Below are 27602 nucleotides of genomic sequence, written 5' to 3' on the forward strand. Positions count from 1 at the left end.
AATTTTCCAACTGGTTCCTATTTTGTCCCAGGCATTGTTCTAGGTTCTGGGGTTCAAGGTCTTGTAAGCCCCCACTCTCAATAGGCTAGTGTTCTAGTGGAAGAATACCACAAGCAAATGCCTAAATAAAGCGTTGGCAAAAATCTCAGATGGTGATAAGTGCTATGAAGAAAATTGAAACAGAGTGATGTGATAGAGGGTGATTTGGGGCTACTTTTCATGGGGTGAGATGCAAAGCAGAAAGAGACACCCTTGTGAATGTGCCCCTTATGAGAAGAGAAAGGAGAGAGCTTTCTTCCCCTCTCTTTCTCTGTCTCCCTCCATGTCTCACTCTGTTGCCTCAGGTAGAGTGCAGTGGCATCATCATATCTCACTGCAACCTCAAACTCCTGGGCTCAACCGATCCTCCTGCCTCAGTCTCCTGAGTAGCTGGGACTACAGGTGTGCACCACTATGCCCAGCTAGTTTTCTACTTTTAGTAGAGGGTCGCGCTCTTGCCCAGGCTGGTCTTGAACTCCTGAGCTCAAACAATCCTCCAGCCTCAGCCTCCCAGAGTGCTAAGATTACAGGTGTGAGCTACTGCACCCAGCCCTCATGGGAAGATTTTAAGCAAAGAAGCAACAAAATACTATTTACTTTATAAAAAGATTACATTAGCTGTTCTATGACAAAAAGATTGTAGGGTGACAAAGGAGAATGAGGGAGACCAACTAGAAGCTAGTGTAAGAGTTCAAGCAAGAGATGGTGGCAGCTTGGATTAGGTAGTTCAGGAGATGGAGGGAATGGGCAGAGTTGGCATCCATTTCAGCAATGTGTTTTAAAAAATATTTTCTTAAAGTAAAATAAACATAAAATTAATCATTTTAACTATTTTTCAGTGCACAGTGGCATTTAAGTACATTTACATTGTTGTGCAACCATCACCACCACCAATGTCTAGAATTTTTTCACTTTGCAAAATGGAAATTCAGTACCCGTTAAATACTAATTTCCTGTTTTCCTTTCTCTTCTAGCCCCTAGCAACCACCATTCTGCTTTCTGTCTCCATGAATTTGACTACTCTAGGTACTGCATATGAGTGGAATCATAAAACTTGAGGTTTCTCTGGAAAGTATCCAGCCATGTGTTATGAAAAATAGAGACATTTATTGGAGAAGATACAAGATATAAGAAACATTGTACGTAGGACAATGACACCTCTGTCCCCTTCAAAGTAGGGACCTTGGGACCTCACACAGTTCTCCCAGGATCTTTTAACTAAACTCGTATGCATTCAACATTCTCAAGTGTTCTTCTTGTTGCAGGCCTTCCAGAACTTGGGTCACTTTCAACAGATTCTTGACCATCTTTGAAGTGTTTGTGCCACACTGTTATTTGCACTGCACTCATTGCTTCATCCTGAAAGCCTTCTGCATTATCCAGTAGTTTCTGCAGAGAAATATTTAAGCTTAATGCAAAATTTGATGTAGATTCATTGCTCTACTCACTCATTTTGAATGTGATAGCCACACAGGACATAGGCTCACTCAACAGCATCTAGCGCTCCACTGGCTAGTACAGTGAAGTCATCATTGTTCATGTTTGTGCATCCCAGTCCACTCTCCTTGGCTGCCAGCTTACACCCACATCACACAAACCGTCCTCATTATATTAAAATTAACGATGGCTGGATACTTTCTGGACAAACCTCGTATTTGTCCTTTTGTGATTGGCTTATTTCATTTAGCATATTTTCAGTGTTCATCCGTGCTGTAGCATGTGTCAGAATTTCCTTCCTTTTTAAGGCTGAATAATATTCCAGTCTATGTGTATATCAAATTTTGGTTAACCAGTCATCTGCCAATGGACACCATATTTTAGCTAATGTAAATAATGCTGTAATAAACATGAGTGTAGAAATATCTCTTTGAGACCCTGCTTTCATTTTTTCTGTATGTATACCCAAAAATGGAAATGCTAAATCATTTGGTAATTCTACATTTAATTTTCTGGGAAACTACCATATGATTTTTCACAGCACTTGCACCATTTTGCATTCCCATCTGCTGTGCACAAGGATTCTAATCTCTCCACATCCTCACGAACACTTGTTATTTTCTGTTTTTGTGATAATTGCCATCATAATGTGTCTGAAGTGGAATCTCATTGTTTTTGTTGTTGTTGTTGTTTGTTTGTTTTGGGGACAAAGTCTCAATCTGTTGCCCCAGCTAGAGTGCAGTGATGTCATCATAGCTCACTGCAACCTCAAACTCCTGGGCTTAAGTGATCTTCCTGCCTCAGCCTCTTGAGTAGCTGGGACTACAGATGTGCCACTGCACCCAACTAATTTTTCTACTTTTAGTAGAGATGGGGTCTCATTCTTGCTCAGGCTGGTTTCCAACTCCTGACCTCAAGCAATCCTCATGCCTCGGCCTCCCAGAGTGCTAGGATTACAGGCATGAGCCACCATGCCCAGCCTCCTTGTGATTTTTATTTACATTTTTCTAATGAATGGTGATGTTGAGCATCTTTTCATGTGTTTATTGGCCATTTGTATACTTCTTTGGAAATATGTCTATTCAAATAGATATGTTTTGCCCCATTTTTGAACTGAGCTGTTTGTAATTTTGTTGTTGAGTTTTAGGAATTCCTTATGTATTCTGGATATTGGTCCCTTATCAGATATATGATTTGCAAATGTTTGCTCCTATTCTATGAGTGGTTTGTCAGTGTTCTTGAAAGACTCGATGGATTGAATGGAGGTAGGGAAAGAGTCTCTCACTCTGGGATACCCAAGGTATCCCCTTGATTTGGGCTTGGAAGACCGAGCAAGTACTGTTGTTGATCTAGGTGGGAAAGATCTGAGAGGACTTGGTGGAAGAGAGGGCAGGAGGCAGTTTCAGTTTGGGATGTGTTATGTATTACATTAGAGATGCTTATTGGACATCTATGAGGAGATGTGATGTAATCAGTGAAGATGACATTTCAAGAAGAGGTAAGTGCTAGAAACAGAAATTTGAGAACTATAAGATGATAGTTAATATTGATAGAACTGGATGAAGTGCCCTAGGAAATGATTGTAGACTTGCCAGGGAGAACTCCAGGTGTAGAAACTGGGGCCCTTTGATATTAACAGACTCAATGTGGAGGGAGATTCACCAAAAGAAACTGAGGAGTTGCTGGTTCAGTAGGAAGAATCAGGAGAAGTTGGTACTTGAGGAAGCAAAGAGAAGAGAGTGTCACCATAGGAAGAAATGATCAACTGTACGATATGCTGTGGTCAAGCAATGTGAGACAGAGATATGGCCTTTGGGTTGGGCAACATGGACATCACTGGTTACCTTGATAGGAATCATCTTCCAGGTTGGAATGCATTGAGGAGAATGTGGTAGGGGAAGAAGCAGAGCTAGTGAATATAGGTAACTCTTTAAAGAAGTTTGGCATGAAGGGGAGCAAAGCAATGAGGTGAAAGATGGAAGGGATCCTGTGTCCAGAGATTCATTTTTTAGATAGAAGATACTAGAACACGTTTATATGCTCATATAAGTAATTCAGTAGAGAGGGACAATTGATAATGCAGGACAGAAGAGAAAACTGCAAAGTCCTTGACAAGGTGACAGGAGTTGGTCTCTGGAAAGGAGTATAATATGGATGCCTGGAGGTGAGTTATCTAGGTAATTGAGGATGAGGTCATAATAAGGATGGCTGGCACTTCCTGAGCACTGACTATCGGCCAGGCACTGGTCAAGTGCTTCAAGCATGTTAAACTCTCTTCGTTTAATTCTCTCAACAAGAATGAAGCCAGCTGAGCACAGACAGCAGAATAAGGAGGATTGGGGGGCGGAGGGGGGTGCAGCATGAGAAAGTGAAAAATTAGTATTTGGACAAGATATTGGGGAAGCACGGTAGAACAGCTGAGCAGTGTTGAGGGTGTATTGGAGAGTCACGTCCATGAATTGAAAGTGTGACCAGTTAGAACAGGTGTGTGCTTTTTTCCCCAGCGACATTCACCTGCTCAGTCCCAGGCATAGGGTGGATGGAGAGTTGGGTTACCCAAGGTTGGGGTATTGCCATGCCACTACGGAGAACAAGAACAGCCAGGGACTTAAGGTTGTTTGCAAAGGAGGGTATATAATGATGGAATTGAAGCTGGAGGAGGGGGATTGATAGATACAGAGTTGATGAATTAGAAGTCCTGGAAAACAATTTCTTGAGTATGAGTATTTGGGCTATGGGTTGGAAGGAGAGTGGTCATAGAGTTGGCACTTATTCAAGAGTTGGGAGGTGCTCGGGTTGTCAGTGACACTGAGGTCGAGGGTGAGGGGATGAGTGGAATTGAGTCCTGGAGGTGCTCTCCTGCCTTGTTTTCCCCAGTTCCTAATGTATCCATGTGACTTTCTGTGTTCTTGTGGAACTCCTCAAAGCCTTGACTCCTGTATGTTCCACCTACGTGCTGTCTACCCTGTTCCTCACCATGGAGATCCCACAGACCCACAAGGTCTGGCAAAGAACGTGGAAGCAGGAACATGTGGTATTTGAAAAAAAGAGAGTTGGCCAGGCTCAGGTCACATATTACCTTAGTCCTGAGTCCTTCTGGGACTTCCTTGACCCCTTCCTATAGTAACCTTTGGAAATGAGGAAACCCAGTGCTTTAGAATGATTTGCTAGTGTTCCAACTTGAGCACTTTGTCCTTAATTAAATTAATATAGGCAAGTTGCCACCCAGTGATAATAAATAAAGATATTTAATCAAAAGTGTGGCTTTTCTAAGAGCAAATTAGAGTCATTTGCATACCCCTTTCACATTTTTTCCACCTGTGAGTATACACCTCTAACCATTATTTACTTAATACCTTAATTCAAATGACTTACATTTTGAGACATAAAAAACACTTGTTTTCAAAAGAATCTTTATATAAATAACATATAAGTAATACCAATATATTCATAAATATGTAAATAAATGGAACACCATTAACCCCTTGCCATAGATAATCTTAAAATCTATATAATGCAGATAGAACAATGTTTATAGACTCAAGCTAGATTCTGAAGTCTGGGCCAGAGGTTGGCTCTTTGTTATAAGGAGACATTGACAAGGGCTACAGAGATGTTACAGCATGCTAGCACCAACCCGAGACTTCCTCTCTGACATAGTTAGGAAGACTAACAGGGAATTGACCCAACATAAATGCATACACAAGCACACCGCAAGACATATGTCAGAATGTTCATAGCCTCATTTTTTGGTAATAGCCAACAACCTGGAAACTGTGCAAATGCTCAACAGTAGAATGACTAAATCAAGTACAGTATATTCACAGAATAGGATACCATACAGTAATGGGAACAACTGGTCTGCAGCTAAAGCAACTGTATGGATGAAGTCCATAAACACAATGTTTTAATTGACTCGCTGTCATGTCCTTAGGCCAGGGGTGGAGACAAGTGGCCTTCTAGGTCCTTAAGTGTGGTCTTTTGATTGAATCATGTTACAGAACAAATCTTATTTTTATTAATACATTTGTGTTCATCTTTTATATTTTTATTTTATTTTTTAAATGAACATATTTAAAATACCAAAGAACAAAATAAATGTCAATGATTAATCCTCCCAGATTAACTGGCACAATTAGAACATTAATAAGCCATAAGGGATAAATTGACAGCTGCTACGCTCATGATTTAGTTCTAACTTCCCCGGCCTGACTGGTGCCACTACCACACAAGGCTTGTTGGTGAGACTTTATGGGGGTCGAGCACGCCAGTCTGTTATCAGCTTTTGACAACGATGTACTATGTTTCTGTTTGAAGTGGAATTTGTGAATAGCTGCACAGCTCGGCAGTATTTTTTAATTCAGTCTACTTAACAGCCCATCATGTCAAAGAAGACCAAGAGAATGCTGTAGGAAGAAAACATTTTTTAATGAGGATTGGGAATTGCAATATTATCTTGTTTCTGCTAAAGATAAAATGTTTTGCTTGTTTTGTGATACGGCAATATCAACATTAAAGAAATTCCGTGCTCATCAGCATTATAACTCTCATAAGGACCCCAAATATTTTAAATTAGAGGGAGAGGCACAAAAGGTTGTATTGCATAAATTAAAAGATGAAAAACAAAAGCAAAGACAATTCTTTCAAGCAGCAATAAGACCTGGAAATAATGCCATTGAAGCAACTTATAAAGCAGCTTATATACTCAGGGAAAAAAGGGAGCCATTCAGTGATGTAGAAATTGTGAAAGAATGCGTTGTTGAAGTTGTAGGATGCTTAGACCCCAATGATGTTTCAAAGTATGAACAATTGCCGCCTTCTAGGAGAACCATAAGTGATCAGCAGTATGAATTAGCTTCCAACTTAACAGAACAACTTCATGCAATACTTCAAAAGGAAAATATATATTATTCCATTGCTTTGGATGAATCAATTGATACTACTCACTCAGCACAGGTTTTATACTTCATTTGGTCCATAACAGAATATTTTCTTTGCTATGAAAGGTTACTAGCTTTGGGCACTTTTGCAAACAGAACATGGGAAATAGATATCTTCAACAACTTGCAAGATAAATGTAGTGAAGTTGAACTGAATTTGGTAAATTTAGTGAGCATATGTACAGATGGTGCACATTCCATGATGGGAAAACATGAAGGGTTTATTGTGCAGATAAAAAAAAGTATTAACAGATCCAGATGCTCTCATTTTTTTTCCTTGTATCTTGCATCAGCAAAATTTCTGTGCTAAAGCTACTATTTTTAGTGATACTTTGCAACAAGATGTAAGTATTTTTAACTATATTCATGCAAATGTAACATGGCAAGGTCAGTTTCGTAACATGCTAAAGTTGAATGATGAGGTGTTCAGCGTGCATTTGCCATATCATTCTAAAGTGTGTTGGCTATCCCAGGGACAGGTGTTAGCCAAAATTTAATCTCTGCAAGAACAGATAGTTAAATATATGAAAAACAGACTCAGCAATGTGAATTATTGAAAGAAGGTTTCTATAGAAATGCAGCATTTCTGTGTGGTATCATGTCAAATCAAAATGACTTGAATATTTCTTTGCAAGGTAAAACAAAGTCTATATATAATATCTGGCAAAAAATCCAAGAAATTTCCTTCTTCAAAAGGAAATTTCAGATAAACATTTTCTCCAGTTGCAAAGGTCAGTGATGAGCAGGATGATATATGTAAATCATTTTAAGAATATGCAGTGTGATAGACTTATTAATTGTAGAATACAATGAAAGGTTCACTGACTTTGAGAATCATGACATTACACTCAAATTAGTATTTCAGCCTCATCTAGTTGATATCACCAAGTCACCTAAAGAACAGCAGATGGAATTGATTGAGCTCTCAGTAGGTGACATTTTAAAGTTATTATTCGATGCTAAGAAAGACCCAGTTGAAATATGGAAAAAGGCAGTAGAATACCCATACCTTTGGCAACATGCCTGAAAAATGCTTTCTTGCTTTTCAACCATTTATTGCTGCAAATCTACATTCTCTTACCTAACCCAAATCGAGACACCCTTACGGTCATAAATGACTGATACCCATCTAGAGGATCAACTGAAACTGCGGACCTCCATGATGCAATGAGCTATTCAAATGCTTTTCAACAAAAAGCAGACACAACCAAGTCATTAAAAGGTTAGTTAACTTTAAAATTCACAAATAGTTTTCATTTTTTGAAATTAGTACATAGATAGTAGTTAGATTTTTATAAAATATTGTACAATTTTAAGTATATCTAATGGAAATTTCTTGAATGCAGCCTTGTTTGATTACAGCTAAATTAATGAGGCCTTCCAACATGAAAATGTTCCCCACTCCTGCCCTAGGCCTAGTACAGGCCTGGTGCATGGTAAGGCTCTTAGCAAGTATTTATTGAAAGGATGGTCTCATTTTATCCTCAACACAGCCCTGTGAGCTCAGCAGAGCAGGAATGAGAATTTCTACGTACAGATGAGGAACCTGAGATACAGAGAGACCAAGTGATGTGTTCCTGGTCACTTAGAACACGATGGGACATTAGGATCCGGGCTAAAACAGGCGATTCTGTAAGACGTGTGCTCACCATAACTCTTACTTACATAGCTGTTCCCTATGTAACTTTGAGCCTTTTAGCACAAAAAAACATATTTTAGTTTCTTTGTTGTTGTTAAATCATATTCTGGGACCTAACCTGGAGATGTTTATTTCCATTGTGAGATATTTTGGACTGGGATTAGAAGAGGAAAGGGCCAGAGGGCTGTGTTTTCAGAGAAAGGGGCTTAAGGTAGGGGGAGAAAGCTCACTGGAGAGATTTATGTCAAGGAATTGCAGCAAACTCTGTCATTCCGTCTGAGTAAGTGTGGCTAGAAACAGGAAGAGAAAAACAGGATATTGTGGCAGCGCACGGGCTTAATGGGATGTCAGATGAACAGACGGAACCAAGCTGTCCTGGGAACTGTCAAAAGAAGAGGTTTGAGGAGGCTTCAGAGGAATCTCTGCACAAATGCACGTGAACTGGGGACAGGGACATGTGTTTCCTCTAAATTCAAAACGAGTTGTTAGTGAAGTATCAAAAGGACAAGCAAAGGCACCTTCTGTCCAAGTCATCTCTCTAGAATCAACCCACATTCAGGTCCAAAGGAAGTCGGGGCCCAGGGAGCAGAGGGTGGACAAATTTATTGAGACATGGCTTTCACGGAAAGGTTATATTTATTGTTTTCATCTAAGAATCTGAAATGATCAGTTATATATTAGCTATATATTTTTAGAGACAGTAAACTATAATGCCTGTGACCTCAAACTCCCGGCCTCAAGCAATCCTCCTGCCTCAGCCTTCTGAGTAGCTGGGACTACAGGCATGTGCCACCCCACCTAGCTAATTAAAAAAAAAAAAAATTGTAGAAATGGGGTCTTGCTATGGTTGCCCAGGCTGGTCTCAAACTCCTGGACTCAACAATCTTTTTTCCTCAGCCCCACAAAGTGCTGGGTTTACAGGTGTGGGCCACCATGCCCAGCCAATTATATCCTTTTGAACTCTGACAGTATTTACTGGGAGAGAATTTTTGGAAGGGCCGGAGGAACCCAAAATGGCAGGTGCTTTGTGCTGCTAGGACGAGGACTGGGCAAACCAGGTTTCTACTTAGCCAGCAGGCCCCTGTTAAATTCTGTCAATGGGGGCCACTAAAGGGAGTCCAGAAGGCTGAGGTTGAAAGGGGTCTTGCTTCATGTTTGGTCACTGCTTTGTTAGCATCACCCAGTGAAGATTCTTCACCCCAGCAGTGGCAGCTGATTGCAGTTGTAGTTGGTTCCAGTTTCCAATCCCCCCCATCCCCACTCTCCTGGGACAAGCCACATTGTCCTGTCTCAGAGACACCAGCACCAACTAGGCAGCATCCCTTCTCAGAGGTTTGAGTCCAGCTCTGCAGGGCTTCTCCTTTGAATTTCTAATAACCTCAATCTTTTCTTTCTGTTCCCCAAGCAGAGGTGGTGATGGTTGCTTTTTGAAATTACTGTGTTACATCAGTGTTAGCCTTTTGCTTTTTAGTTCTTTAACACATTGACTTCCACGAGGGTTTTATGTAACTCAGGCTAGTTTTGAGCCTTGTGAAGCAAAACGCTGCAGTTGGTCCATGAACATCTTACTTGTTGATGTTCTTACTGTTACAATTAGTATCAACAATTTAATTCTAAAAACGTGGATTGCGTTGCATGTAACTCATGCACAGGAAACAATAAAAAATAACAAATTAGAAAGAATTGTTTTGTTTTAATAAAACACCATGGCCCCAGGGAAAAAAATTTTTTTTCTAGTGTAGCAGTCAATGTGTTAATAGCTGTTTAAGCTAATTCCCCAATAAGTTCATGTCTTAGTTCCATTTTGGGCTGATACAATAGAATATCACAGACTGGGTAATTTATAAAGAGCAGAGATTTATTTCTTATAGTTCTGGAGGCTGGAAGGTCTAAGATCTAGGGGCTGTCATATTGCAGGAGCCTTTTTGCTGAGTCATGTCATGGCAGAAGGTGGAAGGTGGAAGAAAGAGCAAGAGAGCTTGAGCAAGCAAAAGGTGGCTGAGCTCTCTTCTATAACAAACCAATGATAAGGAACCTACTCCCGTGATAACATTAATTCATTCATGAGGGCTCAGAGCTAATCATCTCTTAAAGACCCCACCTCTCGACCCTGTTGCATTGGGTATCAACTTTGTGACACATGAACTTTGGGGGACACATTGAAACCATAGCAAGTATTTATTGCAATAACTGGTGCAGTTTCTAATAGCTGCCTGGACCATGAATAAAATAAGGTATAAAACTTATTTCCTGTAATATGGTAGGAATAATATGGATCCTTTCCAAAGGATGCCCCTGGGAAAGAAAGGTGACCTCTAGTTATAAACTCTTAGAAACTTGCTGCTTCTAGGCCTCCAGCAAATGGTGTTTGCTAGTGGGAGAGTCAGTACTTATGAAATGCTTTTAGCAGAATGTACCTGGTCTGTCCAGGATTGATTATTGCAACAAAAAAGGAAACAAAACCCCCTGGAATCTTTTGTTTTATAGGATATGTATCCGCAGACAATGTCACACAACCTATGTACCCATCCAAGCAGAGATGTTCCATGACTGAAATGACTTCCTTGTGTCTAAGTAACAGAGCTGCAGATTTTTTTAGAGACCTCATGTGTTAACCTGGGCACCTGAGTGTCCAGGCAAGAAAGGGCCTGGGAAGTAGATTGGCTGTCCTGGACGTGTATGCTTCACTTGTGCCTAGCAACTGCTTATATCCTTGAAGTTATTCATAAAGCTTGATGCTGGGTAATATCTCTGACTCATGAGTCTGATTTGACAGTGGATTCTTTACATTAGTGCACAGACCTTTTCTCAGAATGCTACTGGTACTTTATCAAACCACAGGGGTAAACAAGCAAGAGGAAGATGTAGGATGCAGGCATTAGGAGATCCAAAAGAGAAGAGAAGAGAAATGGTGTCTCTAGGACAATGGTTAGAGAAGCCCCCAGGATGGGGTGGCCACTCCAGACCGGTGCAGTTAGACTCAAGAAACAACAGGTTGAGGGTTGTTTTAGCAAGATGCCTTCTGGCCTTGGACCATTTTTTTAAATCTAGAAGTGACTGGGAGAGTTTGACCTAGATTCTTTCGTGTATTTGGCTTGCCAGAATCACATGGTAATAAAGTTCTTGCTTTCCTCTCCATGCCTAAATGTGAGGCAAAGCATTAAAACTTTTAGGAGAATCTCTATTAGGTCTTGAGTCTTAAGACATAAAAAGATCTAGCCACAAGACCAAATTTATATTAATTACAGTAACATTAAGAACTGTTCACCAGAAACGGGAGGGAGGGGGCAGAAAAAAAAAAAAAAAGAACTGTTCACCAAAAAGTACCATAAAGAAAGTGAAAACATAAGCCGCACATTTTGTGTATGTGTGTTTGGGGGAGGGGTATACTTTCAATACATACATACAAAGGATTATTATCCTGAATATATAAAGATATACATTTCTATCTTCTATACAGATATATAGAGAACTCCTACCAGTCAATAAGAAAAACACAAAGAACCAAATGGAAAAATGAACAAAAGACATGACCAAGGATTTCACAGAGGAGGAAATATGGATGGAAAATAAACACAGGAAAGGATGCTCAACCTTCTTGTAACCAATGCAAATAAAGACCAGAATGAGATATTTTACACCCACTAGATAGGCAAAAATCAAATCAATGCCAAGGAAGACAAGTAATTCTTAAACACTGCTGGTAGGTGCAAACATCTGGGAAACAACTTGGCATTATCTTGGAAAGCTGAAAATATGCTCACCCTAGGAGTTAGCAGTTGTACCCTGGAGCAGAAAGCTGGGTATATCTTAGTGTGGGGAATGGCTTAGTGTAGGGGTGAAGATATATTAATTACTTTTCTTCACAGTGGCTGGGTGGCCTGCTCCTCTGGCTCACACGCTGGTGGGTTCCGCAGGCGGAAACCAGCCTTGCCCTTACACTCACCTCGATATGCCTACAAATATCATTTTGTATATGTACAGTAAAATTAGTTAAGTGTGAAAAGCTCTGCCTTAGAGAAACTTCACAAAAATATTCATAGTATTGTTTCACCTGGGAATAAACCAAAGACCAGTAACAGGTGAATGGCTTAGTATATTGTGATATATTCCTTCAGTAGAATACTATACAGCAGTGAAAATGAATCTAACTGGAGGTACACAGATTAACATACATGAATTTCAAAGCATAATGCAGAAAAAAGCAAATCTCAAGTGATCCATAAAATGATTCTATTTATGTAAAGCAAAAAAAGGTCAACACTTAAAATGTCATTTAGAGATACAGACATACGTAGTAAAACTGACAAACAGCAAGAAAATGATAAACGTGTCTTTAGAATGGTGGTAACCTAGGGGGAAAGAGAGTGGTACGATTGAGATGGGATGGGCATATTTTTTAAGGGTGACTAAAAGGTAGATATGTAAAATCTCATTTTTATAAAAAAACTACATATTATATTAATCCAAAGGCACACTTCCCCCCCTACATTTTAAGAGCTCTGAAATTAAGATGCATTTTAAAATTGCTATTGAACAAGTGGCAGTTATGATATAGTTCATTGTCATGCGTGAACTTGTTCATAACTATTCATATTGTCACTTCAGTTGAATTATGTGCATCATTGGTTCTATACACTTTGATTTTAAATGCCAAGATTTGGCATCAAAATAGTTACTGTGTACGCAGAAAGGCACAGAAACCAGGGAGCAAGAAATACATTCTGTATCAGCAAGGCAAATATTCAGTGTTGGAGAAATAATCTCGATTCTATATTTTCTCACAAAGCAACAAGTGCTTTCTGAGACTTAAGAAAGGCAGATATCCACATGTAGGTGATGGTGCTACATTTTGTTCCTGAGATATGTGCAAAGGATCACCTAATCCATGACAAGTCCCACAGCTAACAGTGGAGAAATCACCAAATCCCTTGTAAGTAAAGAAACACATTTCAAAGCAACAAGCTGATATGACCGATTCATGCATATCACTAAGACTATCCTTAATTTTTGCATTACGGTTTTTTCTTTCCTAATAGTATATAAAGTAATGGTGCATTTTATAGCCAATAGGATCTTAGATCTGATGAATTTTAGTACATGGGTTTTGTGTATATGTAAATAGAAAAAAGCTTTGAAGAATTACATATTGAGTTGTTAACAGTGATAATACCTGACTTATGGGACTACAGGCGATTTTTTTCCTATCTGTTTACTGTTACTTTTTAATTTTCTACAACTAAAACTGTAGCACTCTTACACCTACCATGGGCAGTGGCAAGGCGAAGTGGAGAGAAGGCTCAACGAGATTCTTGGTGCCAGTCCTACTCATGCTTAAAACATGTGTTTAATCTTAAGCAAGTTCTATTAACCACGTGAGCTTTAGTTCTCCCAACTATAAAATTGGGGGTATGATACTCTTTTGCAGGGCCCTTACAAAACTCCTGAGCAACATCACGTTTCCATGGATGTTAAGCTTGTGTGTGTGTGTTTGTGTTAGGGGGAGGAAACAGGTATTCTAAGATTCAATAACCGTGGAAAATTCTGGGTTAAACTAAGTTAACCAGATTCCTCTCACAATTTGTTAATTTCCAAGAAGGCCTATAGTGTGAGGGAGGAAGCACCTGTTGGAACTAGCTTAACGTTTTGTGTAACACAGAGTTGTATCGATAAGTTACTAATGTCTGTATGGGCCTCTTCCGGGAAGTTTCTGAAAGATTGCCTGGGTGGTAAAAATGGCCCGTTAGCGTCTCCAGTCATCCCTGTGCCTTGGTTTCTAAAATGCGCTTTAGGTTCCAACCTTGCTTGAAGCTCCATCTTACACTTTTAAAAATAAACTCTGTTTGTCTGCCAGGAGTTAGTCCTCTGTCCTGCTTCTCTCAGGAAAGTCATTTCTCCCCTTTGCTGTCTTCTGCCACCAAACACCAATCTCAGTGCAGCCCAGCTGTTTGCTTCGTGTGGTTGTCCCCCTGAGCCTTGGGTTCACATTTTTGTCCCCAGTGTTGGGCATAGGTAGTAGCTCAACAAATGTGTATTTTCTCAGTGTAGCAGATTCAGTGGGAAAAATACTGGCTATAAAACTATTTTCTTCTCCTGAGAAAAATGTCAGTGTATTATGAAGAATCTTGTTCTAGATTTAATCATACAAAGATGGCTAAGCAGTGATTTTAGGAAATGTAAAGTGCTCTTGTACATAGGATGAACAATAAACAAACAAAAATCGAAACAAAACAAAAAATAAGAACGGAAATCTTTTCCAGCATTTCTTCCAATTAGACCCATCTCCCTCAACCTCCAATCAGTTAGGTTTTATCAGTCGCATAAATGTTTGGAGCCAAGTTCTGCTGTATTACGGTCATAAGGGCAGGGAGCTTGCTGTTGAGGTAGATCAATGCCTCCCTCCCATGGGTTTTAGTACAACGAACCCTGGCCTGGGGGTCAGAAGACAACAGCTCGATCTCAACTTTGCCACCAATTTGCCATGAGAGCTCATTGGGAAGAGGAGTATTACCAGATGGCCAATCCTAATTGGTCTGTTGATGGTAAGCCTTAAAAGGTTTTGGTATTCATATTTAAGGCAAGGGGGTAGGGGTCAAGTAGTATAACCCTGAGGAGCCTGGAGTAGGGAAGGAAGGATTGGTGCAGACTTCTGACTTCAACTGATGCCCCCAGCCACGGGATGCTTTCACTAAGTCTTATTTGATTGTCCCAGGCCCCTCTCAGCTCCGGGATGGGGAAAGCAGATGGCCTTTTGTTCAGGCAGCTCATGGAGAAGCAGAGGCCATGGCAGTGGTAGGGAAATGTCAGATTTGGAGATGGTCTGTAAGTGCTTCTCAGTGGGTTAGTAGACGCCACTGGTCTTTTGGCTGGACTTTTTTTGAAGATGTGCACTGTCCTGTGAATAGTAGGACATTTCACATTCCTGACCTCCTTCCTTCTACTAAATACTAATAGTACCAACTCATTGTGATGGCCAAGAATCGCTCCCACATATTTCCAACATCACCTCCGGGGTGGTATCTCCTTTCTGCCTAAGTTCCACAACCACTGGAAGTTACTAAGGGGTCCAGCTGGTTTCCCCACCAGAAAATTCTTTATGTAGTTCCACTATTTAGTTTCAATTTTATTAAGAGGCAGTATTTCTTCACACCTCAACTACTCAGTCCCTATAGGGTCATGCCCACAGTAGCTATTACTAGACTGAGTAACACTGGTTTCACACTGAGAGTGTGTTTTCAGGTTTGCACTTCTGGTGAACCAATCTAAGACTGACCAGTGCAAAGACTGTTACTCAAGCAACTGGGAGTCCTGGAACCTAGTCCAGCTTCTACCTTTGACTGACTTTAAATCACTTTAGATTTTTGAGCTCTGGTTAAAACTCATCCATATAAATAAAAATGATAATCTCTAAGGTCCTTTTTAGATCCAAAGTTCAGTTGTATCGAGAGAGGCCATCACTGACTTGTATTTGAATGTGAAAATGGAACAACATATCTAAGACCAATTATACAGAGAGAAGAAATGATTTTCATGTAAAGAAATTTTAAACACAGAAAAAAAATTCTTACCACTCAAGTTTTGGGAAACATTTTATAATTTATATATAAAATCTCAGTAAGAAACCATGTAAAATGACAGAAATATCCACCTTACATTAAGAGTCAAAAAAAAATCCCACACACATTGAATGTAAATTTTAATTATAAAACAAGAATATGAACAAAATGTTTTAAAATAATCTCAATTATTTGGCAACTTATCACATCATTGCAAGAGACAAATTTGATCTTAAGAAAAGTTTAATCCTATGAAAAACTTAAGTTGGACAGTTTGCTCATATGGGAGTTAAAACATGTTTAAAAAAACACCTGGCAATAAAGCCAGTTTCTATCCTGAAATAACCGTGTATAAAAACAACATAAAATCCTGAAACTGGATAGACGGGAGTGACCTAATCTTCAATGTATTTCTCTTCACTGAAAAAGACAATATGGAAAGAATATTGGTAGAAGCTTCAGAATAGCACAGAGGAGAGGAATGAACATCCACAGAGGGGTTTCTGCTGCAGGTGACCGGATGTATCTTTACCTGAACCAGAACCTCTCACGTCGGTGGGGCTGGTAGTAAAGTTACATATGCAAGTATAATCTAAAAACAGGTTACATTCTTAAAAACAGTCACAACTGTGAACAGAAAAGCAATGGAGAACCTTTCTTCAGCTAAACTACTTTACTTGAATACATGCGAGAGTTTCTGCCAGATCATATTCAGATAGTTACAGGGCAGGCAGAGTCCTAAAAAACTTTCTACTAATGACTGCATAGCATTTAAAACCCTTTTTTTATTAAAAAAAAATAATAAAATAAAATAAACAGATATATAGTAAAGTTCACAGATAAGTTTTCTCTGTAAAATAAATAAAGTGTTCATTGATTAGCATCATACATAGAGTAAAATACAACCTATTTTTACATGTTTATATACTATACACAGATTACCAGTAGGCAGCCTGGTGTCTGATGGGTTGGAAGGATTTGCATTAATGATGTGTCACATTGGGAAATCCCAATTTCAAATGTTAAAATATACAGCTACTTTGTTTTGAGTTCAGATACAAAGTAAACTTATTTTCCTTTATCTGAAATAAATGTACATAATATCTTCTATGAACAATAGTTTATAAAGCTGTTTAAAACATAACAAGAAAAAGCTTGCACCTAGGAACTTACAGCACATGCATATCCTTTTTCTGGTTTATAAAAAAAAGAGGCCTATGGCCACAGAGGCTCGTCCCTTTTCTCTTCACTGTGTTCCTCGACAAGCCAGGGGCACCGGGGTAAGGATTATCGCTTCGCCTTTTTCACAGGGGCTTCCTCCACCCTCTGCTGGCCTCTTGTCCGGGCCCCAGGTGGGCTGACTTCTCTCTTGCGCTTGGTAGAAGGGGAGAGCTGTGTCTTTGATCTGCATTAAACAAAGTCAAGGCAAGAAGTGAGAGTTAAAAAAGCAGCTGCTTCAAATAATTTGGGAGTTCCTTAAAAAAAAAAAGAGTTTTTAACTTTTCAGCTAAGAAGAGAAAGCCCCAGTAATATTTATACAGGAAAAGGTGCTATCAAAGAGCTCGAGCTAACTGACTATCTGCTGGCAACCTCACACACAAACACAGGGTGCTACAGAATGACGTGGGAAGCGTGTGTTCTGGTCCCAGCTCTATCACACTCTAGGTTTTGACCTTGATCAAGTCAACCTCCTTCTCTAGGCCCCAGTCTTACAACCTATAAAACAAAGAAATGAACTGCTAGTCCTACCAATACAGAAACTGTTCCAAGTTCAAACAACTAGCAACCTAGGTCTGATCAAGTCCAAAGCCATGTTTCACATTGTAATATTACAGAAAATAGCTGACAATGTTAGAAAAGGCACAGAAATTTTAGAAGAGCATTCTAACCAATCTTCCTGTCACCAGCCTATCCCTGTTCTCCAGTCTGCAATTAGAATTATTTGCTGGAAAGTCTAATCTTGTTACTTGTTCGGGAGATATACAAAGTCCCTCTTGCGTCTCTGACGCTTTCAGGATAAAGCCACCCAGAGCATAGCACACAACTACAGTCCTGCCAAAGTCTTTCCATTCCCAAACATATAATGTCTCTTTACATCTTCATGCTTTGGCATGTGGTTTTTCTTTTTTAATTACCCTACACCACCCATCTGATCAACTTCCTTATTTCTAAAAATAAGAAACACTCTCCAATACACAAGTCATTTCTCTGGGAAGCTTTCCACATCAAAGAGGAAGCTGCTCCTTCTTTGGAAACCCCACGGCACTTTGGATCTTTACAACACTTACCGCTGTAATTTATCCACTGCGTTTTTTCAAACTGCAGATTACAGGTAGTTATTTTAAAACATCATATTAATAGAACACAACAGAAAATACCGCTGGTATCACATCTATTAAGTTTCATTGATGAAATTTTTGTCTCTGTTACAGCAGCAGGAATGTGAGTAGTACTAGCTGTATTGCAAAATATATTCTTACTCGAGTTGCTGTTGAAAAAGTCTGAAAGTCTTATACACGTATCTCTCCCATTAGACAAGATGTTTCTAGGACAGCTGCTGAGGTTTATTCCTTTTTCTAACTCCAGTGCTTGGTAAAAGGCCCAATACATAGCAAGCAAGCAGTAAATGTAAATGTCATATCAATGAATGAAAAGACTTACAAAACTGAAATTACAGGAGATGGAGAAATGGGACTTTACTGATATCCTGCCATCTTTTGTTTATTGTTCCTTTGACAGCATAAGTAAATAAACTCAAATTGAGTCAAAAATTGTTGCAGATGATATGGTTTTGGCATGTTACCGTGTTGTATGTGTTGACACTGGCTTAAAAGCAGTGTTTATTAATAATCCATTTCAAACTGTGTCCACAGAAAGCCACCAGCCACTCAGTGAACGCCTTTTCACTGACAAGTTGCTGTGTGCAGCATCATGCTGGGAGCCATGCGGCAGGAGCAAAAGCTTTGAGTCAGGCTGCTTCTTCCCGGCTGTGTGAGCTTGGTAGGTTGTCCAGGCCTTTGCGTTTCACCCAGGGTGTGCTCTGTGAGCAGTGGTGCTGGTCACCTGAGGGCTTGTTAGAAATGCAGACTCTCAGGCCCCACCCTAGACCCACTGACTCAGAATATGCATTTTAACAAGAGTCTCAAGTGATTGGTCTGCACATTCAATTTTGAGAAGTATGCACCCAGACTCTCCTGAGATTCTTCCCCTCACATATAAAACAAGGATAAACGCTACATGACACTTAGTGAGGATAGTTTTGTTTTCCTTTCTATAACATGGGGATAATAGTGCATATATACATTACAAATATGCTGTGAAGATCAAAATGTGATAAGAGATGTCAGAACAGTTTTTGTATATAGTGAAGAGTCTTTTATTTTTGAATGTGCAGAAAGTAAGACAAGTTCCTGATCTCAAGGAAGAAGCTTTCAGCTCAGAGGGAAAGACAGAACTAATATACTGAAACCAACAGAACGTGGCATCTTGACTGCTGAAAGTGCAGCAGGAAAGAAAAATGAGAATGGGCTGAAGCAGGTGGGGAAGGCGTCCTGAAGAAGGGGGGCTTGAAGGATGGGAAGGGCCTGGCTTACCGGGCAGCTGGTGGCAAGGGCACTCCTCACTAGCACAAGCAAAGGCAAGGACGGAAGACTGAGCACCACCGTGGCAAGCAGGAAGAAGAGTCAGGCTGCAGTGGGAGATGCGAGCTGGTGGGGGCTGTGCTTTCCTTTGCTACCTCATCACCTCTGCAATGCCCTGGCTCAAACAAAGGACTCTGGGCTGTTCAAGGCTTTACCACACTGGCTTGCCTTTGGTCTTGGTGGCTGGGAGTCAGCAGATAAGGCCCACAGGTGTCAAGGACAAGCCTGTGTGGCAGGTCCACGTGGCAAGGCCAGACTGGCGAGGCCACAGAGACACCTTCTGTAGCCCTTCCTATTCCTCTTGGAAACCAATGACCCCCAAAGACAGTTATTTGGTGAGAGAGAAATCTTAAAGGAAATTAGGAAGAAAGCATTACTGTACCAAAATTAGTCTGAGGGAGTTAAAAATGACTTGAAGTGTAAGCAGGGACTTACCTTCCTAATGGGGGAGGTTTACTAACTTTTTCGCTGGTAGGTAACTTCTCTTTTGCTAATTTTTGGCGATTTCTAGGAGAAACTGTTTCTGGGCTGCCAAGTTTGGAAGTTGCACGTGCAGGTGGCTTGCTATGATGCTTTCTGAAACAGATTATAGAAACACTGGACAATGGTAGCACTGAATCCTCCAGTCTCCAGGACTATTTAGAAAGAATGAGATTCCTCATGGGGAAGTCAGAACAATGGGGACTAAAAGCAGGAAAACGGTTTTCTTTCTTGACCATTGCTAGTAAGTAGATCTTAATGTCACCCATGACTAATTCTGCTTGCGTGACTCTATCCTTGCTCTTACTTTGCATGGTATTTTATCATGATTTAGAAGAAGATGAATCTGTGAAAAACAGAAAATATATTGGCTAACAAAATAAAGATCCTAAGAAAGCTCTGCAAAGTAGAATAAGGGGCCAAGAGTAATGAAAGTACAACTCACAACACCGAGCTGTTAAGGCCCGAACAGTCCACGGCACAAGAGCAAGATAAGGAAAGATCCGACTTATCAGTAAAATGTCTTTTAAAAAACGACTTACTTAGCTGGTGTATGGCTCAATTTGAGGCAACTCAGTGATGTGGATACATTTTGAAGAACAGTATCCAGAAAATAAGGTGGGACAACCCTCTTCTGGAATCAACAGCCCACACTTGGTATAGAACACTTGCTTCTTAAAGAGGATATAGATAAACTGAGGAGAACAAACAGGAATGATGAGGGGGCTCAAAGCAAGAAGAGAAGACCTAGAAGCTGCTCCCAGATATTTAAGGGAAAAGAATACAGAAGCCTCCAAAAGTAGAATTAGAACCAAGAGTAGAAGCTACAGGGAGGCCAGCTTCTACTGAACATAAGTAAGAGAATGCCAAAGCAGAGGTGGTTTTTCCCTGTCATGGAGGTGCATGCAAAAGCAAGAAGACCATTTCAGAGGAGCTGCTGGTACAGTGATTTGGGCATTGATGGGCTGGCTAGTAGCACTAGACGACCACTGAGAGCCCAGCCAACACAGAGAATCTGCAAAATTATGACGATGCCAGAGCCCTGAGACCAATTAACCAATGCCAAAGAGTATAAACTAAAGAGAAGAGGATATATTTGTAAATCAATGTTCCTAAAGTACATTCAGGAAGAGCATCAATAATCCAGGTGATTATAGCACCATATAAATCAAATAGGATTTATTTTTAAAGAATTTTTAAAAGGCAATCTGAGAGCTATTTCTAGACACTCACTTGAAGACAGCTAGAAGGCCTCTGGGACTTTCTGAGTTGAGCCCTACTGTACTGGACAATCTTCCCACAACTGTTTAAGAGGGAGGTGGTGGTACTGGTGGGATGTGCTGTACCAAATGCAGGGGTACTGGGCCTCAGCACCCCTATCTTAATTCTGTGACTTCTATTTATCTGAGTTGCCCCACCTAAAAAACAAATATGAAACTACCTTACCTTTAGCCTGTGATCTCCTGGAGTCTTTGAGAAATCAAACCATGGCATGAATGCCTAATAATGTGCAAGTCTGGAGGAATTAGAAATTTGTTGACTTTAAGTCTTTACATAAATATAAGACATCATTTTTATGTTACAGTGTTAATAAGTGGTACTTTTGAAATGTTCCTCAATTTTTTTGATTAATCTTTGATAATGAAATTATATAAGGTGATTCCAAGATTAACAGCTTGTAGATCACATTAAAACAGAAAATATTCTTGCTTTGGAAAAAGTTATTAACCATTAGAATGACACTATATATTTATGTAGCATTTCTCAAAATGTGCTATCGGGAAAGGAACACTGGATATGTTAACAGGTGTAATGACACAGGCCGATGCTAGGAAAGGGGGTATGACAAGCACATAATGCTTGCTTAAATAGAGTTAAACAGCTTTCTTTCCTTTTGGACTTTGCCAAACCCTTAATAATTTTAATGAACATTGTGACAGACAAGAAGGGGGATTCACTGGCATTCCCAAACTCATCGGACATGGTACTCTTTTCCCCAGAGGCTTCTGGCTCTACTAGGGTTGAGAGAATATGCTTGGGAAAATGTAAGAAATTATGTAAATCAAAATGGTCAAACCTGGCAATTTCCTCTGATCAACCTATTGCGTATCACTGGTGAGATGCATGTGACGACAGTGGTGTGTGGGCCTGGTCTCTCCCGCTCACTGGAGTTAAGTGTGCTGAGAGCAGGGACTGTTTTATGTCGCTCTGTATTCACTCACAGTGCTCAACACAATGTCTGAGATGTAACAGATGCTCAAAAAACATGTATAAAAGAATTGAATGGGTTCCACCAAACAGTCATTTAAAACCTCGTAAAGACTCTGAACTGATCCCCCAAAATGATTTAAGACAGAAAATGGGTTCTCCAAGAAGAATCAGAATGGCAGAGGGCTGAGAGCACGTGGCCTCTACTGAAAACCAAAGGAAAGAACTTCCAGTGTGGCAGGAGCAATTCAGTTCAAAGAGAATCCCATGAAGCCCAAAGCCGCTTTTCCGATGGAGAAGCTGGTGAAGGTCTTCAGTGGCCTGTGTGTCCCATTACCTCTGAGCCTCTGATCTGGTGGTGGATCTTGTGGTGGCTCCTGAGGGCTCATCCTCTTCCTCTTCTTCCTCTTCCTCATCAGACTCCTGGTCTTTCTTGTCCTCAGTTGCTTCAGATACTGATTTGTGGCGTTTTCTTTCTGGTTCTGAGGATTCTGTTCAAATAGAAGGGTAACACCTGGATCATACAATTCCCAAAGACACTCGAAAGGAGTCATGGAGTTTGGAACTTAGGATATTAGGGACTTGGAGGCAGAGAAGTGGTTTTCCACTTCCTTTTTGTTTCAGCACTTGCAATTCACAACTGTTTAACTTAATCTCAAACACATTTGGGATAGTTTACTTAGGCAGTTCACAGCCAGCATTCATGAAAAATTCACATGTACTCAGAAAAGCATCTGGGATGTACCATTTCTGACACAGGATTAGAGCTATTTCACACATATTTATGTAATATTAATACTAGCATATTCCACTGAATTTTTCCTCATTCAAAGAAAAACTCTTGAAAAGGTGATTTTGAAATAATAAGACTGTAATTAAGAATCGGCTAGAAACATACCAGCATCATCTGATAGAGTGAGTGAACGTTTGGGCTTTCTCCCTCTCCGACGTACACTTGCTACCATTTTTTCTTCACCATCATCCTAGAAACAATAAAATTAAAGTTGAAAGGGTAGATAATTGAGCATTTATTATTTCTAAAGGACAAATCTTGATAAAAAAAAAGTAACACTTACATTGCTTATACTTCTTTCTTGCAGGTTAGCTGTCTCTTTATTGGACTCATCTTTAAGAAAAAGGGAAATCTCTACATTAATCCTTTACTACTATAAAATTAAATTTTAACAGTCTGGCTTGTCTGTCAATGTAGTAGTGCTAATTAATGCTTTGTTATACAATTTACCATTATTTTCTATCAGTCAAGCAAAGATGGAATCAGAAAACCTAGCAGAGAGCACATCAGAATGTAAGTCAGAAATTGAAGTTTTCATTTCAGATTTGCAACAAATAAGGTTTGTGATCTGCGCAAATTATTTAAACTCCCTGAGTTTTTTCATTTGTAAGATAAGGAGTTGGGTTAGACCACCTTTATGGTCCCTTTCAGTTCAAATGCTCCGATCCCAGGAAGGGAAGGGGAAAGGTGGTGCAGGGAGCCCATGAGACACACCAGTAACTGCAAGTCAGGAAGATATACGGGTTGAGCATCCCTAATCCAAAAATCCAAAATCCAAAATGCTCTAAAACCCAAAGCTTTTTGAATGCTGATTTAACGCTCAAAGGAAATGCTCATCCGATTTTTGGATTAGGGAATGCTCAACTGGTAAATGCAAATATTCCAAAATCTGAAAAAACCTGAAATCTGAAATACTTCTGGTCCCAAGCATTTTGGACAAGAGACACTCAACCTGTACTTTTAAAGCTCACTGTAGTTGTATTAAGTATTACAATCTCAGTTCATAGTTTGGAAAACTCAGGATTAACTTGATTTACATAATTTGTTCAGAGTCACATTACTAACAAGTACAGCGATAGGCAGAATTCTTTTGACTCCAAACACTTAAATCATGGCTACTAAAAAAGTACATATTATAAGCCTGTTTGTAGATTGTATATCCTATTCTTTATGTATTTGAATTCTGTAGATGTTACAACTTTCTGAAAATGTATCTTGGTAAGAAAAATGAAGATTAGTTCAATGTACTATTTGAAGCTAAAATCATGAGGATGTTTATTAGACACTAAAAAACTCAAAGGTACTTCTTATTAGTGATGAAGACTGCAGTAGTTGCTTTTTTCTGCAAGTTCAATATACTAAAGAAGACGGAAAAGTTAACCCAATAGGCCAACAAAGAAGTCTGGTCATCATTACTCAGATTTAGAAAACTATTGTCAAATATTAACCCCAAATGATAATCACACAGATTAAATTGGAGACTTTTAAAAAAGGCACTGAAGTTATAAAGATTTCTTGTTGTATGGATTTTGAAAATCATATAATTATTAATAAAATCTAGTTAAAAACCCAACATGCAGAATCTCCTTTCACTTTTTAAAATTAAACAAACCTTAATTTACCAAGAGACAAGAAAAACTGATGATATATGATCACAACATTACACTCAGGTAGTGTAGAAAAACTCATATATTTGGTTTATCTTGCTGATCAGAATATGTACTTTCCTAATCTAACCGTGCTATTTATTTAATACAAAACAGGTGTTCCATTCATCTTTTTTGCTTATATCAATCCTTTAAAGCTCACCAGTGGCTCTTCTTGCTTTTACGTAAAACATTTTAAATTGTGAAATTAATATATATACATTGTAATTTGGAAAAATGCATACAACAGTAATAAATAATTTGGAATGCTCCCATTATTCTACCATCCAGAGCTAATTATTATCAACATTTTGGAATTTTTTTCCCCTGGGAATGAAGATAAAAATACTCAAAACAATTTCACCTCTTGAGTCCTGGGCTCTGGGAGCCAAAAGGTATAGTCTCTCATGGTTGTAAGGACAACAGTTTTTACAGAGAGGCCACTCATTTCAATGAGAAACAGAACAACATCCAAAACCTTCTCCAACAGCCAGCCTCCCCAGCCCCTTCCTGAGCTCAGACACAGAAGAATGCTGTAGGGACATACCTGTTTGCATTACTTTCAGTTTGCTACTTGGTGGAGATTGTTCTACCTAAGTTTAAACAAACAAATAAAAAATTGAAATTGGCAGTTTATTATCATCATATAGAAATGCAATCAATAATATAAAGAAGTTTTGGGATCTCTATTAGGGAGGCAGAATTATTTGGGACCTGTTTTCTGTAGTTTATTAAGTGTACCTAGCAAATGTGGATGCTTATGTTTCTGAATATAGTCTTTCCAACAGGCCTCTTGCCCAGCCACCCTCCTGGGACACTGGAGGGTAAGCACCAGAGGCAATGCAGTGTGGCCATGTTGTTATTAATACTCCGTAATGCAAACCACTTTACATGCTGGGAAAGGCATTCACATGTAGTTCACATGTAGTTCTCTAGTTTTGTTGTCTTATAATAATACTATGAAATAAGTACAAAGGTATCATTATACCAAGGAAACTGAGTCTCTCCAGGGTCACATGACTGGCCCCGAGTCACAGGTCTGGCTAGTAAGTGGCAAAGCTGAGGCTTGAATCCCATGTGATTTTGTAAGGTCAGTGGACATAAGTTTGTCCTCCTTATAATGCTGTCACTGAAATGCATGCAATGAAATCTTGATATAATGATTTCACTGGGCATATAATTCAGGGTCAAAGATAAAGAATGTTCAAAAAGATAAAATATCACTGAGGATTTTCTTGCACTGAAATCAGTGTACCTTTTAGTACAAAAAGAATTCTATAGAAAAAGTATTAAGATGGCAAGACACCTCGGCGGTCTCCATAAAGAAGCTGCTGTCTCAAAATCACATAAAACAGCTAATTTCTATATTTTAACCAAGGGTGACCACAAGAAGGTAAGTCCCTAGATAATTTTTAAATAATCAAACTCGTAAGTGAGGATAGAATGAGACTGAACTAATATAATTCTGTTTATATGAGGATACTATTAATAAAAATATTTGAACGGTTATTCAATGTTTTACTTAAGAAAGTCTTTTAAAGCTTTTCAAATACTTAAAAAATAATGTGGTTCAAAATGCTAGATGGTGCAGCATGCCCTTTCCAGATCAAGAGCAAATATGTGAAGCTGTCATCTTTTGCAACTACTTACAGTGACAATGCCAGTATCTGTTTTGGAGTCGTCTTCTTCTAAAAAAAAAAAATCTCACTTAGAAAATCAGTTTGAAAATCTCTTGTGTGTGAACTGAAAACACACCAAATACCTACTTATTTTTAATGCTGTTTCTGCAGGGTATTTACGAGGTCTTCCTCTTTTCCTTTTAATAATTATCGGCTGATCTTCCTAAGGGGAAAATGAAAAAAAATAAAATAAAAAATAATTTCATCCTCTATTATACAAATAGATTGTTTTCTCAAAATGAGATTTAGATTTCCTTCCTAAGAGGGCTCAAATCCCAGCTTTGTCACTTAAAAAATATGTGACCTTGGGCTTAGTGTTTATTTCTCTCACTGCAGTTCCTTTGCCTGGTAAATACTGATAATTGTCATATGCATTTTTGGAGTTGTGAGGATTATGAGATTATGAGTTGTGAGGTAATGAAAGCTAAGTGCTCAGTGTTACCTTTAACTCCTTTAATAAATATGAATGTATACTAAAATTGGGATTTAGTCCAAGTTACTTGCAACCAAATGTTATGCTTTAAAATACTGGCAAACTTGGCAATGGTTATCTAGAAGTTCTGACTAGTGCATAATGTAAATGCTTGGTTTGTAGGACTCAGCCTTGGGCTCTCTGCAAATCCAAATGGACCTACAGCGGGCAGAGCTGAGATGGTGTGTCTGCTCCTGCAGTCTCATGGGAATCTATGACCTTGTCTCGTGAAACTGGGTCCCCTCAGGTACTCCTGCATGCTTCCTGCACACCTGCTTGCTGCTCCCATTTCATCCTGGCTGGACTCCATGGCTCAGGCAGCCTCCTGTTTGCTGCCCTATCTTGGTGCCTGGCCTGGTGGTGCTGAGCTGCAAGGGCAGGAACCTGACATTGCTACTGATGTAGAGTGTTGGGCTGCTCCTATCTGGCCGTGACATAAGTAGGTCCCATACAAGTGATTTTATGAAACAAAGATGAAAAGAACCAAATTAATCATAATGACACTGACAAAATGCACTGTATGAAATTGTGTCCCAGTGCACTAAAAAAAAACCCCCAAAAGCAAAAACTCTTTCAGAAGTATTTAAGAAAAACTTTAGGTAACAGTATTTAACATTTAATTTGGTTTTAGTACTTAAATAATTCTGAACAAATAAATATGAAAACATTTCTCACCTCCTGACATTTTATGTTGTCATCGTCATTCTGCTCTGCCTTTTCTCCAGTAGCTTCGCTGCTGCTGTATTCATCTGCAGAAAAGGCAGAGCTCAGTTCACTGCTGGTGACCATGGTCAGCCTTCACCGCTAAGACACGGTGCCCAGGTGACCTGCACAGCCACAGCCACACGTGTACACATACTCTATTTTCATGCTTCCACCATCAAACTTAACAAGCCTGAGTTTGGTTAACTGATAAGCAGTACACTTTGGGTAGAGCAGGATCCTAATTAAAAATGATTCCCAAGGTATTCATCTTAAGCATGAGGAACTGTATTACACAGGGAAAGCAAAGGAACAATTTAGAAGTTTCAGCTGGTGAACCATGGTGAGAGATGCTGACTGCTTTGAAGGC

At 39.4% G+C, this 27602-nt stretch overlaps 1 protein-coding gene across 7 annotated transcripts in view; it reads right to left on the reverse strand.

Moving 5' to 3' along the window:
• Positions 1-15631: 15631 nt before the first annotated feature.
• The window catches only part of BOD1L1 (biorientation of chromosomes in cell division 1 like 1), a 54726-nt gene continuing 42755 nt past the window's right edge, over positions 15632-27602 (reverse strand). The window contains exons 19-28 of one of the 7 annotated variants that reach the window (XR_006734813.1): positions 27206-27279; positions 26146-26221; positions 26030-26067; positions 24927-24972; positions 23017-23066; positions 22839-22923; positions 22278-22431; positions 21179-21248; positions 18415-18681; positions 16975-17016 (exon numbers count right to left, since the gene is read on the reverse strand). Coding sequence is in view for 5 of the 7 variants with exons in the window: in XM_045550387.1 (XP_045406343.1) it covers positions 16899-17016; positions 19688-19828; positions 22278-22431; positions 22839-22923; positions 23017-23066; positions 24927-24972; positions 26030-26067; positions 26146-26221; positions 27206-27279 (782 nt within the window). In the remaining 2 variants the exon portion in view is untranslated. Of the gene's footprint in view, positions 17017-18414; positions 18682-19687; positions 19829-21178; positions 21249-22277; positions 22432-22838; positions 22924-23016; positions 23067-24926; positions 24973-26029; positions 26068-26145; positions 26222-27205; positions 27280-27602 lie in introns of all 7 variants that reach the window. The other 6 variants (XM_045550388.1, XM_045550387.1, XR_006734814.1 and 3 more) reach the window with 6 other exon arrangements.

This window comes from Lemur catta, chromosome 4 (assembly GCF_020740605.2).
Source record: "Lemur catta isolate mLemCat1 chromosome 4, mLemCat1.pri, whole genome shotgun sequence".
In the NCBI taxonomy this organism is placed as follows: domain Eukaryota; kingdom Metazoa; phylum Chordata; class Mammalia; order Primates; family Lemuridae; genus Lemur; species Lemur catta.